General features: G+C 47.6%; 3 protein-coding genes across 3 annotated transcripts in view; 1 reads left to right on the top strand and 2 right to left on the bottom strand.

Moving 5' to 3' along the window:
* The window catches only part of LOC141121652 (uncharacterized), a 447439-nt gene that overhangs the window by 94024 nt on the left and 337053 nt on the right, over positions 1–16362 (top strand). The gene's annotated exons all lie outside the window — the stretch shown is intronic.
* LOC141121729 (uncharacterized) overlaps positions 1–16362 on the bottom strand; it is a 373994-nt gene that overhangs the window by 134907 nt on the left and 222725 nt on the right. The window lies entirely within an intron of this gene.
* LOC141121644 (uncharacterized) overlaps positions 1–16362 on the bottom strand; it is a 71807-nt gene that overhangs the window by 29494 nt on the left and 25951 nt on the right. The window contains exon 14 of the mRNA XM_073611313.1: positions 2159–2172. Within this exon, the coding sequence (XP_073467414.1) occupies positions 2159–2172 (14 nt within the window). The remainder of the gene's footprint in view (positions 1–2158; positions 2173–16362) is intronic.

The following is a 16362-nucleotide window of genomic DNA, read 5'->3' as shown; positions in this document are numbered from 1 at the left end:
GTTAATACACTAAGGTAAGGGGAGGTCACTAATATAGGGGGAGAGCTTTATATCAGTGCCCCCTTACATTATTGTATTCACTCCCCCCTTACATCAGCAACCCCCCTCCCCCCCTCAGACTGGCCTGGCAATGCTGTCACTGACCTCCTCTCAGGTGCACCATGCAGTTAGAAGGCTCCAGCTTGGTGGCTCTGGTTTTATCCTATAGTCGCCTCTCCATAGTCCACATACATCTGACTTCTCCCATGACCCCCCATCCCGGCGGCACTTCCACTCTTGACTCCTCTCCAGACTCCCCCTCAGAGACTGTAGACATGATACAGGAGATGGTTAGAGGTTAGAACTGAACGGGCACTGCTGCCGAACCAACGCAAAGTCTGGGAACCAACGGGCAGCTATTGAGAGCCGGCCGGCCCGAATCTAACAGACACGCTATTGTATATTTCGGCTAAGTGTAAGTGCATTTCTGTTTTTAACTTAATACATTTTTATGGAATTACACTATGGAAGCCCTCTTTATCCTTACATGGGGAATTACTGACTGGTGACTATTCTGAGGAGAGGATGATCTGGGACACCTGGCTGCTAATTACAGAGACCCGGGGCTGGGGTACAAGCCACATGCAAATTGGATCTCCCTAAAAAGAGATCTATTTATCTGGTAAGCGGCAGTAATTCTAAAGGTGGAGGACCCTTTCTATCATACACCGTTACATCTTCTTGGGTGTTTCTTATCACAAGTCACCATGGAACAGTCGGTTGATGAATTTTATATGAACTATGGTTTTCAGCCTTTTTATGTTGTGGAATATCATCTACCTTATCAATTTCACTGAGACAAAGGGACACTTTCAGAGCACTTTAGTTTCTACACTTTTGGCTCATTTTGCACACTTATGAGCTTCACTTATTCAATACTTCTTTACTAATAGCCAATGAAAGGGTTGGTAGCCCTCATAGAAGTTGGTATATGCTCTAATGCCGTGTACACGAGGCATCAAAGGTCCAACGGTCTTTCCGGCTGACTTTTGACTGACTTTTTAACAAACGGACTTGCCTACACATGATCACACCAAAGTCCGACGGATTTGTACGTGATGACGTACGACCGGACTAAAATAAGGAAGTTGACAGACAGTAGCCAATAGCTGCCCGTCGGTTTTCGTCTGTCAGACTAGCATACAGACGAGCGGATTTTTTCGACCGGACTCGAGTCCGTCGGAAAGATTTGAAACATGTTCCAAATCTAAAGTCTGTCTGATTTTCGACCGAAAAAGTCCGCTGCAGTCCGATGAAGCCCACACACGGTCGTATTGTCCGACGGATTCGTTCCGTCGGACCAGTCTGGTCGAAAAGTCCGCCCGTGTGTATCCGGCATAAGACATATATGTCACTGTCTTACATGTTTTCATTTATATATATAGCGCAGCTTAATTTACACTGCTGCCGAAACGCCGACAAAGCGCCGCTTTGCGGGTTGTTTTAACCCTTTTTCGGCCGCTAGCATGGGTTAGAACTGCCCCGCTAGTGGCTGAAAACCCTCACAAAAATGAACGGTAAAGCGCCGCTAAAAATGGCGGCGCTTTTCCGCCGCCAGCGCCAATGCCCCAGTGTGAAAGGCACCTTATGGTAGAATGTTTGTGTACCTATATGATTTACAGATTTTTAGGCTTCCTTCACACAAGTGTGTTGCGGGAACAGAAAGTCTTGTGCTTTGCTGCAACTCTAATGCCGCGTACACACGGGCGGACTTTTCGACCGGACTGGTCCAATGGACCGAATCCGGCGGACAATTCGACCGTGTGTGGGCTCCATCGGACCTTCAGCTGACTTTTTCGGTCGAAAATGAGACAGACTCTAGATTTGGCACATGTTTCAAATCTTTCCGATGGACTCGAGTCCGGTCGAAAAATCCGCTCGTCTGTATGCTGGTCCGACGGAGGAAAACGGACGCTAGGGCAGCTATTGGCTACTGGCTATCAACTTCCATATTTTAGTCCGGTCGTACGTCATCACATAAGAATCCGTCGGACTTTGCTGTGATCGTGTGTAGGCAAGTCAGTTTGTTCAAAAGTCCGTCGGAAGTCTGTCAAAAGTCCATCGAAAGTCCGTCGGACCAGTCCGGTCGAAAAGTCCGCCCGTGTGTACGCGGCATAACAAAACACGCTGCCACTGTACAGACGCACAGCAGACGCATTAGTGTTTGGCAAAATGCATGGTACTTCAGTACGTGATTTTTTAAAAGGAGCAGGCACCTTTTTGCATGTTTCTTGGTATAAGGCAGCCCATTGAAATTAATGGGCTGCCCTAAACACGACACACAGTATTGTGCAAGAAGAGCATGTACTCCTGGTGTGAATGGAACCTTAAGACTTTTTCATACTATGTGGAGTTAATGACAGGTTTCTGCACACCATGCTAATTACAGCAAGGGCATGAAGAAAACAGTAATTTTCTATGTGCCCCATTCACACAATTCTGGTATCATGTGCCATGCAGTACACATGTTGTGTTTTTTCTGCAGCGCATCTGATGGCACCGGAATACATTGCAACGCACTGCTGTGAAGAGACCATGAATGAAGTGTAAATTTGTCTCACTTCAATGAAGTAAAAAAAAAAAAAAAAGTAAAGTTACAATGTGCTGAAAGCCTGCATGCTAAAATAGATCATTTTATTTTGCGTCTAGTGTGAATGGGCCCTGTGGCCCTATTCACACCTGTACGATTTAATGCGTCAAAGTGGATTGCCATTATTTTCTATGGGGTCCAGTCACACCTGTGTGCTATGCTACTGTGGGTTGGGAACAGAAAACAAGCCCCCACCCTATAGCAACCTCTACTATATTTAACTTTTATCGGGATAAAAAAAAAATGCAGAATAATGCACAAAAAATAAAGCAAAATGCAGAAGCAAAAAGGAGTGAACTAGACAATTGCCTGCTATTTAATAAACGTTGCCAAGGTAAATTATGGGTTCCATGCTAAGAAAATACTGCTCTTATGTGCATTCTGCACTGATGGTTTTTAGTGCCCTGAGCCAATGTCTATGGTCGTGCCATCATATTGCTGTTGACCTGGACCCTCCATGATGTTTTTTTTTTTATTAAATATATATGGTTGTAGTTCAGAAAAAGTTGCTGAACAATAGACAGTTGCTTAGGCTGTGAACAGATATATTCATGATTTTGTAATAAATCTCACTATTATAAGGGTGGTGGATGTTGTTCAGTGTCCAGCAAGAAGCAAAACTATATGGTGAGCTACTAATAAAATCCAGCAAACAATGCAAAAAAGTCAGAAAGTTCTCTATTTACCTCGATTACAGCTTTCCTTATTTCACTGCAGGCAGTAGTGTGCAGGTTCTTCACTGGCACGTGAGGCGGCTCCATTGGGCCGGCGGCAGTGTTGGCGTGAAAATGCGCTTACATAATTGGCTGTGCGGCGGGAGGGCTGGCTGTCGCTGACTCGCTGGGCAGAGGCTGTGCGTGCAGGAGACTCGGCGGCGGCTCAAGATTGGATCTTTTTTCGGGGATTTCTGTAATCGCACATGCGCAGTTCTGACCCGACATGATCACCGACATTTTTAGTGGCACTTTTCCCTTACTATGGGCTTTCACGGGCACCAGAAAAATGCCTTGTTTTTACGGGCTGCCCGTAAATATACGGGCGGTTGGCAACACTGCTTCATACAGACTCAGAGCTCCACCTCTTCATGTACACTCAGGGATGAGAGAAAGGGGAAGGATATACAGTACATACACACACAGCACAAGGCCGTGTTCACACTACAAGATGTTTCTCAGGGCTGCAGTTCCTCTGAGCTCCACAAGGTGGTGATCTCACCTCTACCCAGACAGGAAGTCTCTATGGAATACAGACAGGAAGTGATGTCAGGTACTGACAGACATTCCATTTGATAAGCTATAGAGAGGAGACACTGCAGGAATTGGTGGCAGAGGAGGTAATATGTAGATTAACCCCTTCAGGGGGATCAGTTGATGATTAATATATCTCGCTTCCAAAATTGGCCATACATGGTTCAGTTTTATCCAGCGGGATGAGTAAAAAAAAATACTAAAGCGATTCCCCCATTAACATATTGGAGGGGGATGGGGCAATCCTCTCCGCTGCACTATTGTATTCTGACAATGGGGGGCGCTCCTCCACTCTCAGAATACACAGATCAGTGATGAAGCTATTGGCTGCAGCCGCTGATCGAGTGACTTTTATCCGGCAGTGACCACACATGGATGGAAATGTGACCGATCCCTGCTGAACCAGCTGAATTTCCATGTCTCTATGGTCACCATAACTGACTTTCTCCCCTCCCCCTCATCTCCTTCATTATGTAAGTCATGCTGAGATAATCTCCCATTGGCTGAGCAATATTCTCATTTGTCTCTGAGCTCCTTCTTGCTATTCCTCGTCCTGCCTGTTGTTTCCTTGGATTGATTTTCTGTGTAGTGACCCCGGCTTCATCTCTTGGATGCGCTTGTCTGTTGCTTGTCCTGACCTTTATCCTGATTCCTGGATCTCCTCCTCATCTCTCCTCCATATCCTCTTACACAGCTTTTCTCCACACCTGCAGTGATCCTGGGGGGTGGAAACTTGGCACCAGCACTCAGCAAAATCCATCCCCACCATTAGGAGCTCTGGAGAAAATTGTCTGGTATTTAGACTTCGTTCCTCCGCACGTCACCTGATCACATGAGAGCTTACTTTCACAGATTCCTGACAGATTTCTGTATGGTAAAGATCACAGTTCACTCTTCAGTTTGGAAGAGGTAGGACACACCCAGGAACAATGATTGGTTAAAAATGGCTGCTGGTCAGTCGAATGTCCCGACATCACTGACGCCGCCGCCACTACCTCGATCTGGATGCGTGCACTTGCGCGGTCCTCCTGCTCTGTCCGCAGCGTGACGGCGAGTCAGACGCCGCCACGCTGGAGAGGGATATATAGCGGGGCTTTTCCCGCCACCCTCTGTCACTTCTCTCCTGACGCCAGCCAGACAACTTTGTGGTCCCCTGGTGGACTACCCTGGGTTCCTCCTTGTATGTTATATGGATTATAAGTAAGTCTTCTACATAGCCTTTCTTGACAAATGAGCTTCCAGCTTGTGTCTTTTGATTTTTTATTGTAGTAAATATATCCTTATATATATTTTTTAACTTCTCAGGTCTCCAACCCTAAGGAAATAATAGCGACGCTTTATCCTAGCTGTACCCGCAGAAATTCTGTGGGGTCATTCATTCCACCTTGCTCAGTTGCGCCTGCTTTTTCCTTTTTTGGAACCCTTCGCCAAGAGGCTTGCATTGCTTTTAACCATCCAACGGATGTGACCTTGAATTTGGATTGATTCTACTCACCTATTATAGGTATTTGCAATTAATCATCCCTGACTCATCTATATGTATTCTTTTCAATCCTGATTTTTCGATGCTTACTCTGTGACACCTGATATACTTGATATTTTTCTCTTCACCACAGAGACTTTTCAGTTATTTGATACACTGAGACCCTTTATTACCCCTCTTTGCATGCCTTACCAGGAGGTCTGGGCTAAAGGGCACAATTTATTGGTGTACTATTGCGATATCAAAATATACATCTACAGATTCTAGGACATTGGGTAAGATGGACGCCTCTTTTTTTTTTTTTTTTTTTTTTTTTTATTAAACAATATAAATGTTTTAAATATTTTTATTATTATTTTGTTTTGCAATTTTGCTGATACATTCTATATTGATACAGTACCTGACCGCGAGATTGTGTTTCCAGCGCGATACCATCGCGCTGGTTCTCGGCGACAGGGTACTGTGAATGTCGCGCTGGCTCGCTCATCAGGAAAGGAAAACTTTGTTTTCCTTCCGCGATGAGTGACAGGCAGTGCTGACAGCTGTCTAGTATGAATCCTGAGGCGGGAACACCACGCCAAATTTTAAATGAAAAAACTGGCGTGGGTTCCCCCCTCGGGGGCATACCAGGCCCTTAGGTCTGGCATGGATTGTAAGGGGAACCCCCTATGCCGAAAAATCGGCGTGGGGGTGCCCCCCAAATCCATACCAGACCCTTATCCGAGCACGCAGCCCGGCCGGTCAGGAAAGGGGGTGGGGACGAGCGAGCGCCCCCCCCTCCTGAGCCGTACCAGGCCGCATGCCCTCAACATGGGGGGGGTGGGTGCCTTGGGGGAGGGGGGGCGCCCTGCGGGCCCCCCCACCCCAAAGCACCTTGTCCCCATGTTGATGAGGACAAGGGCCTCTTCCCGACAACCCTGGCCGTTGGTTGTCGGGGTCTGCGGGCAGGGGGCTTATCGGAATCCGGGAGCCCCCCTTAATAAGGGGGCCCCCAGATCCCGGCCCCCCACCCTGTGTGAATGAGTTTGGGGTACATGGTACCCCTACCCATTCACCTAGGGAAAAGTGTCAATATAAAAAAAACACAGTACACAGGTTTTAAGAGTAATTTATTAGTCAGCTCCGGGGTCTTCTTCCAACTTCGGGGGTCTCCTTCCGACTTCTCCCGGTGTTCGGCCTCTTCTCCCGGGCCCCGCCGCTATCTTCTTCCAGCTCTATTGCCAGCGAGGGGCCCGGTCTGCTGCCGCTGTCTTGACGCCGCTGTCTCGCTGTCTCGCTGTCTCGCCGCTTCTTCTCTTCTTCTCTTCTTCCCTGATGTTGACACGACGCTCTCTCCGGCTCGAATGCTGTGTGCGAGCTGCGGAGCCATTTATATAGGCGGTAACCCCGCCCCCTTACGACGTCATGGTCCCAGCATGCGCAGGGACTCTGGCGTCATAAGGGGGCGTGACCCCAGAGTCCCTGCGCATGCTGGGACCATGACGTCGTAAGGGGGCGGGGTTACCGCCTATATAAATGGCTCCGCAGCTCGCACACAGCATTCGAGCCGGAGAGAGCGTCGTGTCAACATCGGGGAAGAAGAAAAGAAGAGAAGAAGCGGCGAGACAGCGGCGGCAAGACAGCGGCGGCAAGACAGCGGCGACAAGACAGCGGCAGCAGACCGGGCCCCTCGCTGGCAATAGAGCTGGAAGAAGATAGCGGCGGGGCCCGGGAGAAGAGGCCGAACACCGGGAGAAGAGGCCGAACATCGTGAGAAGTCGGAAGGAGACCCCCCGAAGTTGGAAGAAGACCCCGGAGCTGACTAATAAATTACTCTTAAAACCTGTGTACTGTGTTTTTTTTATATTGACACCGTTCCCTAGGTGAATGGGTAGGGGTACCATGTACCCCAAACTCATTCACACAGGGTGGGGGGCTGGGATCTGGGGGCCCCCTTATTAAGGGGGGCTCCCGGATTCCGATAAGCCCCCCGCCCGCAGACCCCGACAACCAACGGCCAGGGTTGTCGGGAAGAGGCCCTTGTCCTCATCAACATGGGGACAAGGTGCTTTGGGGTGGGGGGGGCCCGCAGGGCGCCCCCCCTCCCCCAAGGCACCCACCCCCCCATGTTGAGGGCATGCGGCCTGGTACGGCTCAGGAGGGGGGGGCGCTCGCTCGTCCCCACCCCCTTTCCTGGCCGGCCGGGCTGCGTGCTCGGATAAGGGTCTGGTATGGATTTGGGGGGCACCCCCACGCCGATTTTTCGGCATAGGGGGTTCCCCTTACAATCCATGCCAGACCTAAGGGCCTGGTATGCCCCCGAGGGGGGAACCCACGCCGGTTTTTTCATTTAAAATTTGGCGCGGTGTTCCCGCCTCAGGATTCATACTAGACAGCTGTCAGCACTGCCTGTCACTCATCGCGGAAGGAAAACAAAGTTTTCCTTTCCCGATGAGCGAGCCATCTCGGCGCTGGCTCCTGCGACGGGGCTCGTAGGTGTCAAATCTCGCCGAGAAGTGCGGCGAGATTGACACAATATCGCGGTCACCTACTGTATTTGAATTATGATTCATACCCCCAAATAACGGAAAATTGTATACTCACCTTTCCGTAATTTTCCTTTCCTGTCGTATCTTCATGGCAGCATACACTTTGGGTTGTGACTCCGCCCTCATAACCTGATAGGACCACATAGCTATAAATTGTAAAGAGGCCCCTGCCCCAGTATTCTCCGTATATATCACCTCAGAGGGTGGGAGATTGTATGCTGCCATGAAGATACGACAGGAAAGGAAAATTATGGAAAGGTGAGTATACAATTTTCCATTTTCCTGTTGCATCATGGCAGCATACACTTTGGGGAGTAACTCGCAAAGACTGGGTGGGGATTCAAACTAAGTTTATTAATCAAAGAACAGAAGAATTGGCCTGGATAACGGCTCTTCCGAAATCCACTGTGGATAAACAGGCGGAATCCACTTTGTAATGGGTCATAAAGGTGTTCCTGGAAGACCAGGTGGCCGCTCTGCAAATTGTCTCCGCCGAGACTCTACAATATGCCGCCCAGGAGGTTGCCACTGCCCTGGTGGAATGTGCCCTTAAGCCCTCAGGTACTTGCTGACTACTCAATGAATAGGCCTTTTTTATGGTCTTCACCAGCCATGACGCAATGGTGTGTGAGGATGCCGCTTGACATCTCCTGAATCCATGTGGAATGATTAGGAGGCTTTCCATTTTCCTGATGGATCTGGTAACTGAAAGATACTCCAGGACATTACCCTTGACATCCAGTGGGTGAGGGTCGCCCTGTTCCGTACTGAGTGCTGGAAGGTTAATCTCCTGGTTGAAGTGAAAGGATGAGGATACCTTGGGGATGAACCGGACGGAGGGTCTTAAGACCAATCTGTCTGGCAAGACAACCAGATATGGATCACTGACCATTAAAGCCTGCATCTCTGACACCCTTTTAGCTGATGTTATGGCTATCAGAAATGAGACCTTCAGCGTCAGATCCCATAAGGATATGCTCTCATTAGGAAAGAAGGGTTCCTTGGATAGGGCTTCCAGCACGACTGAGAGGTCCCAGACTGGGAAGGAAGGCTTTCTAGGAGGTCTCAGTTTTAGACAGGCTCGCTGGAACTGAACCACGAGGGAATCTTGTGCCCATCTGATACCCGTCAAGGCGGACAGGGCCGAGACTTGAACCTTTAAGGTACTTGACCTGAGGTCTTTCTCTAGGCCTAGTTGAAGGAACTCCAGGACCTGTGACACAGATGGTGAGGATGAGTCCCAACCTTGCTGTTGAGCGAAGGCAATAAACTTCTCCCAGACTCGCCTGTACGTGTTATTCGTAGTAGGCCTCCTGGCCTGGAGTAGGGTATCCACCACCCTCTGGGAACAGCCTTGCTCTAGGTACCTAGCCCTTTCAGTCTCCAGGCCATCAGATGTAGCTTCTCCGGGTTTGGGTGAAGAAGATGGCCCTGGGAGAGCAGGTCCGATGACAACGGGAGAGGCAGGGGATCTGCCGTATTCAGCTGCATCAGGGTGGTAAACCATGGCCTCCTCGGCCAGAAGGGAATCACTGCCACCACCAGTACCGATGATTCCTTGAGTCTCAGGAGAAATCTCGCTATGAGTGGAGTTGGAGGGAAGATGTATCCTAGATGAAAATTCCAGGGGTGCAGAAGACAATCCGTCCCCTCCGCCGCAGGGAATGAGATCCTCGATAGGAATCTTCTGCATTTCGTATTCTCCGGGGTTGCGGCCAGGTCTATCTCTGGTGGACCCCAAGTTCGGGATATGAGGGAGTAGGCCTGTGGATTCAGGGACCACTCGTGGTTGGAGGTGAAATTCCTGCTCAGCGAGTCGGCCAACACGTTCTGGACTCCCAGTACATAAACTGCCCTTAAACTCGATAGGCTCAGTTGTGCCCACTCTAGAACAAGACGGACCTCCTGCATCATGGACCTGCTTCTGGTGCCCCCCTGCCTGTTGATATAGGCAACCACAACTTTGTTGTCCATCCTCAGAAGAACGTGCTTCTCCCTCAAGAGGGGGCTGAAGGACAGGAGGGCCTGAAATGCTGCTCTCATCTCCAACACATTTGACACTGAATCCTGTGTCCTGAATGGCCAGCGGCCTTGAGCTGCGTAGTCTTGATAGTGGGCTCCCCACCCTTGCAGACTGGCATCTGAAGTCACCGTCTCCTGGTGAGGGGTGATTATGTGTTTGCACCTTACCAGGTTGCGAGACCGTGACCACCACAGCAATGATTGCTTCGCTTCCTGAGAGATGTAAATCGACTGGGACATTGAGATACCGTTCCACTGGCGCACAAAGAAAATTTGGAAAGGTCTTGAGTTCCATTGCGCCCACTGGACCATCGGAATGGTGGATGCTAAGGAGCCCAGGATACTGAGGCATGCTCTGGCCGGTAGCCTCTTGGCCGAAATAGCCTTCTTCACCTTCTGGATCAGAGGAGGGATCTTCTCCCTTGGAAGCTCTACTGTGTTCTCCCTCGTGTCTAGTTCGGCCCCCAAGAAGACCATCCTCTGTGTGGGATGGATACTGCTTTTCTTCCAGTTTATTAACCACCCTAGGGACTGTAGGGTAGAGACCAGGATCTCTCGATGTTGGATGAGAGACTCCTTGTTGTCCGAAAGAAGCAGAATGTCGTCCAGGTAATGATGGACTCTCAATCCTCTCTCTCTCAAGTGGGCTATAACAGGCAGTAGGACCTTCGTGAATGTCCTGGGTGCGATGGAGATCCCAAATGGGAGACTTCGGAATTGGAAGTGCCAACTGCTTATATTGAAACGGAGGAATCTCTGGAATTCTGCGTGGATAGGGATATGTAAGTATGCGTCCTGAAGATCGATCGAAAGCATCCAATCTTCCCGATTTATCGCTTGGAGGATTGATTGTAGGCTTTCCATCCTGAACGTTTCTACCTGGATTGACCGGTTGAGGTTCTTTAGGTCCAGGACAGGACGAAAGTCCCCTGATTTCTTTCTTACTAGGAAGAGCGGGGAATAGAAACCCTGCCCTCTTTGGGATGGTAAGACTTCCACTATTGCCCGTTTCTGTAGCAGATCTTGGATATACTGAACCAAGGACAGCCTTTTCTCTCTGGAAGGAGGGAGCTTGGTTGCGCGGAAGTGACCCCTTGGGGGGCGGTTTTTGAATGACCACCTGTGACCGACCTGGATGGTGGATACTGTCCAGGGATCCTTTATCATTTCCGCCCAAACCAGCTTGAAACTTGTGAGCCTGGCGCCCACTACTGCTGGTTGGGCGGGCGTACCTTCAAAAAGGTTTCTGCTCATTGGAGGCAGGAGTTTTGGGTTTTTGGAATTTGAGGAAGGACGTCTGAGGGTTCTTCCAAGTTCTCCTGTATTCCTTCCCAGGCATATAGGACTTTGCATCCCTGTATCTTTCTGGGAGATTGCGCTTAAAGGGAGGCGCCCTCTGTTGTTTTGATCTTCTATCCGAAGGGATAAGGCCTGACTTCCCACCTGTCACTTTAGAAATCGCTGTATCCAGCTTTGCGCCAAAGAGGTTTACCCCGTCATATGGAATCCGACACCAATTAGATTTTGAGGCAGGGTCGGCCGACCAGGGTTTAAGCCATAACGCCCTCCTGGCCATTACAGTGGCTAACATAGATCTCGATGCAGACCTAATAGTGTCTACGGAAGCTTCCGCCACAAAGTCCCCTGCTAGGCTGAGTTCTTGTAAGGCCTTGATGATCTGGTCTTGATCAGCGCCCTCGGTGACGAGCTTTGCGGTATTCGATGACCAACCGGAAATAGCTTTCCCGACGGCGGCCAGTGTCACTGCTGGTCTGCAGGCACCCCCTGCGAAAAGGTAAGCCCTCTTGAGGTCTGTATCCACCTTTCTGTCCAGCACATCCCTGAACGTCACTGCGTCTTCAATGGGAAGCGTCACGTGCCTGGCTAGGCGCATCAAAGAGGCGTCTACCACTGGAGGGGAAACCAAGGGAGATACCTTGGGCTCTTTCAGAGGGTACAGCTTAGAAAGCCTGTTGGAAAGACTAATTTTCTTCTCCGGATTCTGCCATTCTTCCTTAATAAGCTCATCCAGCTCCTCTATGAATGGAAAGGCTTCCGGAACTCTTTTGAGATTCGGGAAGTATTTCCTCTGCTTTTGTTGTACCTCCTCAGGCTCCTCCCAGTTTATCGCTTCCTTGACCGACTTCGCAAAGGGTCCTATGAGCGAGAAATCAAACCCAGCTGATGCCTCCAGCTCTTCATCATCTGACGGGAATTCCTGTTCCCTTGACGTGCTGGGATGGGATGGTGAGACGCTCTGAGCTGTAACCTCCACATCTGGAGTTGGGACGTGCAGAGCAGGTACTCCGGTAGGTTCTATAGTGACCAACTCTTTCTCCCTGGTGGCTTCATCCATACATCTGCGGCAGGCCAGTCTGTCCGGTAGGGCTGTGGCCCCACATACCCAGCAAGCATTCCCTGCCGGCCGGGAGGGATGTGCAGGAGACTGACGTCTACGTGCAGGGGATCTCCTGTGATAGGAACGCCTATGCCTGGAGTAGGAACGACTCCTCCTATGGCTTCCTCTGTGGGCTGAGCGACTTCTGCCACAAGAGCGGCTTCGCCTATGGCTGGAGCGGCTTCTCCTGCGTGAGGTCTCTCTTGATTTTGACGACCTTGATGACCTGGTAGGGCTGACCAATTAGGCAGCATTAGTACGATCCTGCTCTCTTTTTCAATCTTCACTACTTACCATGGAAATCCCCCCCCCTTACCTATTGGGCTGATGGTGATCTGCTGGGGCAGCGGTCTCCATGGAAAGGAAATACTGTGATAGACCTGGCAGAGACACAGGCAGGTATAAACATGCAGTCAGCCAAACACAGGTACCAAAAGAAAGGAAAACACTTACCCCAAGGGAAAAAACGCCAGAAGGACAAACAGAGCTGATAAAGCAGTCAGGGTGTCTTCAGGTAACCAGAGGCATCATATAATGACAGATTGAGGTTTTTAAAAGAACCGCCATGGCTGCCGAGGTCACGACCCGCCCGCACATGCTCAGTAGCGACGCGCCCTGCTCGGCGCCATCTTGGAACCTGCCAAATCGACCAGGCCGCCCTGAGAGCGCGCACTGCGCATGCACGGAAGTCCCGAGACGCTCGCCGAGCCAGGGGGAACACAGAGGGACTACAGCACCCAGAAAAACACACAGGAAGCATGAAAAAGTTTAATGGAGACCACTGCACACAACTAAGCCTTTTTAAGGCTTATACTGGAGCCGTTTTTAACATACCCCTGAGATCACCAGAGTGGGGTTCCTTCCATCTAGCTCATTTAGAGGCTGTACAGGTAAGGACTTCCACCCAGGAGAGGCTAGAACCTGGCTGGGGTGAATTCGGTAAGGGGGTGCTTCTGACATCGTCTGGTCCTTGCAGGTGAGGAAAAAAAACTACTGGGGCAGGGGCCTCTTTACAATTTATAGCTATGTGGTCCTATCAGGTTGTGAGGGCGGAGTCACAACCCAAAGTGTATGCTGCCATGATGCGACAGGAAAATTGTTTTTGTTTTCTATATATTTTTGTATATTAGTTTAATGCTACATGATTATGTTATATATTTTCTTGAACATTTATGGTTTATTTTTCATTTTATAGTTAATCAGATGCCACATTATATCTCCTGAAGAAGCTTAAGAAAGCGAAACATGTTGAGAAAGTGGTATCAAGCACTGTATCATATTTTTATCACAAGTGTTTTGTAAACAAATATAAATGTTTTGTCTCTTGTCTGTTTTTTAAAAATGGATTTATAAATAAAATATATTCTTTTATCTTACAAATTTCTATTTTGTTTATTAAGCACCGTTAAAAGTCCCTGGCCTATTTATGGCCAAAAGTCCCCCTTTTTTTGTCAAGACAGCAGTAAAGTTAGCCCAATTTTTTTTTTATATTGTGAAAGATAATGTTACGCCGAGTAAATTGATACCCAACATGTCACGCTTTAAAATTGCACCTGCTTGTGGAATGGCGACAAACTTTTACCCTTAAAAATCTCCATACGTGACATTTAAAGAATTCTACAGGTTGCATGTTTTGAGCTACAGAGGGAGTCTAGGGCTAGAATTATTGCTCTCGCTCTACCGATCGCGGCGATACCTCACATGTGTGGTTTGAACAACGTTTTCATATGCCGGCGCTACTCACATATGCGTTCGGTTCTGCACACAAGCTCGTCGGGATGGGGCGCGTTAAAAAAAGTTTTTTTCTTATTTATTTTACTTTTGATTTTTACACTGTTTTTTTTTTTATTTTTTTAAAAAGTCACTTTTACTCCTATTACAAGGAATGTAAACATCCCTTGTAATAGAAAAAAGCATGACAGGACCTCTTAAATATGAGATCTGGGGTCAAAAAGACCTCAGATCTCATATTTACACTAAAATGCAATAGAAATTTTTTTTTTTTTTTTTTAAATGGCCCTTTAAGAGCTATGGGCAAGAGTGGCGTTTTGATGTCGCTTCTGCCCAGCAATTGTATGGAGACGGGTGGGGGCCATCTTCCCCTCGCTCATCTCCATACTGAGCCAGCAATCCTCCGCTGCTGCTGACGGCTCCAGTAAGCGGCGGAGGGCACCGGATTGCGGCGGGAGGGGGGGGCCCCTCCCACCACCAATATAAGTGATCTTGTGGCGAATCCACCGCAGAGACCACTTTTATCTTGTAGCGGACCGCCTACTGAAAAGGAGGATACCGGGGTTATGGCAGCTATCTGCTGCCATAACAACGATATCCTCCTTCAAACAGCTGCCGTAAACTTGCGGCGGGTGGTCCGTAAGTGGTTAACTCATCCTTGAGTTGAGTGAGCATTTTGGCTGGTGATGGTGTGCACATAACATTATACTCAAGAGAGAAAAGATCTGCACAGCGCTGTTTCTGTTTACAACACATTTTATGAGAACATTTTTTTCAGAAAATAAAGGAGTTTTTTTTTTTTCACTATTATTTTTTCTTTTTTTGAGCGGTCACGTAAGGACTGACTAGAGTGTGAGACAATCACTATTAATAAGCATTGTACACTTTATATTTGTATGTATATTTAGGTGTTTATTTCATAGCGCTGCACTACTTAACAAATATTATAAGGACACTTACCTGTCCCGGGCGCCCGCGATGTCCTCACCTGAAGCCAACCCGTCCCTCGGCCCCGGCATTTTCAGTAAGGGAATCAGGAAGTGGAGCCTTGCAGCTTCACAGCCTGGTTCCCTACTGCGCATGCGCGAGTCGTGCTGCGCGTCCTGTATTATAAAGGTATCTGCTCCCCCTCCCCCCTGAAAGGTGCCAAATGTGACACCAGGGGGGAGGAACCGCATAAGTGGAAGTTCCTAGACATGTGCAATTCGTTTACTTCCGAATTCCTTTTTTAACGAATTTTGACAAATTGATTGATTCCGAAATTTCTGAATTTCCAAATTTTTCAATTCCCGAAAATTCTAAATTTCGGAATTTGAAATTTAAAAATTTTGGAAATTCGAAATTTTGGAAGTTTGGAAATTCTATATTTTGGAAATTCGAAAATTTGGAAATTTGAAAATCCGAAAATAAGAATGAAAATCTGAAAATTCAAAAGAATGAACATCCAAAAATTTGAAAATCTGAAATAATAACTATTAAATTATAGGAATTGGAATTTCCTTTCAAATTTGGCTGTTAGTGAACGTAACGAGTATGAATTTATCCGAAGTTACCAATTATCTGAAATAACGAATGCCGTATCTAAACGAATGGAACGTAACAATCTAATAATAATAAATAACAATAATAATAATAAAACCTTTTTATTATTATTATTTATTATGAATTTGTTCCATTCCATTTGTTTAGATGTGGCATTCGTTATTTCGGATAATTTGTAACTTCAGATAAATTTGTATTCGTTAGGTTCAAAAACAGCCAAATTTTCAAGGAAATTCCAATACCTATAATTTAATAGTTATTTTTAGTTAGTTATTATTTCAAATTTTACTAATTTTCTTAAATTTTTTTTGGATTTTCGAATTTCCAAAAAAGCAAAAAAAAAAAAAACGAACCAAACGAAAACAATTTTTTTTTTTCAGTGCATTCCATTCCATTGTTGGGTGGAACTCCGCTTTAAGCAACAGACAGCATGGATTCATGAAAGACAGAAGTTTTCAAACAAACCTGATTTCTTTTTATGAAGAGGTAAGTAAAACCTTGGACAGAGGGGTGGCTGTGGACGTGGTATACTTGGACAGAGGGGTGGCTGTGGACGTGGTATACTTGGATTTTGCAAAAGCGTTTGATACAGTTCCGCATACACGGCTCATGTGTAAGGTAAAGTCTACAGGCTTGGAAATATCAGTTTGTAAATGGATAGAAAACTGGCTAAAAGACAGAATTCAGAGAGTAGTGGTTAATGATTCTTACTCTGAATGGTCTAAGGTTATCAGTGGTGTACCCCAAGGTTCAGTGTTGGGACCCTTACTTTTAATATCCTT

The sequence above is a fragment of the Aquarana catesbeiana genome, unplaced genomic scaffold (assembly GCF_042186555.1).
Source record: "Aquarana catesbeiana isolate 2022-GZ unplaced genomic scaffold, ASM4218655v1 unanchor228, whole genome shotgun sequence".
Taxonomy (NCBI): Eukaryota; Metazoa; Chordata; class Amphibia; order Anura; family Ranidae; genus Aquarana; species Aquarana catesbeiana.
The sequence above is the reverse complement of the archived record's forward strand: the minus strand, read 5'-3'. Positions and strand labels throughout refer to the sequence as shown.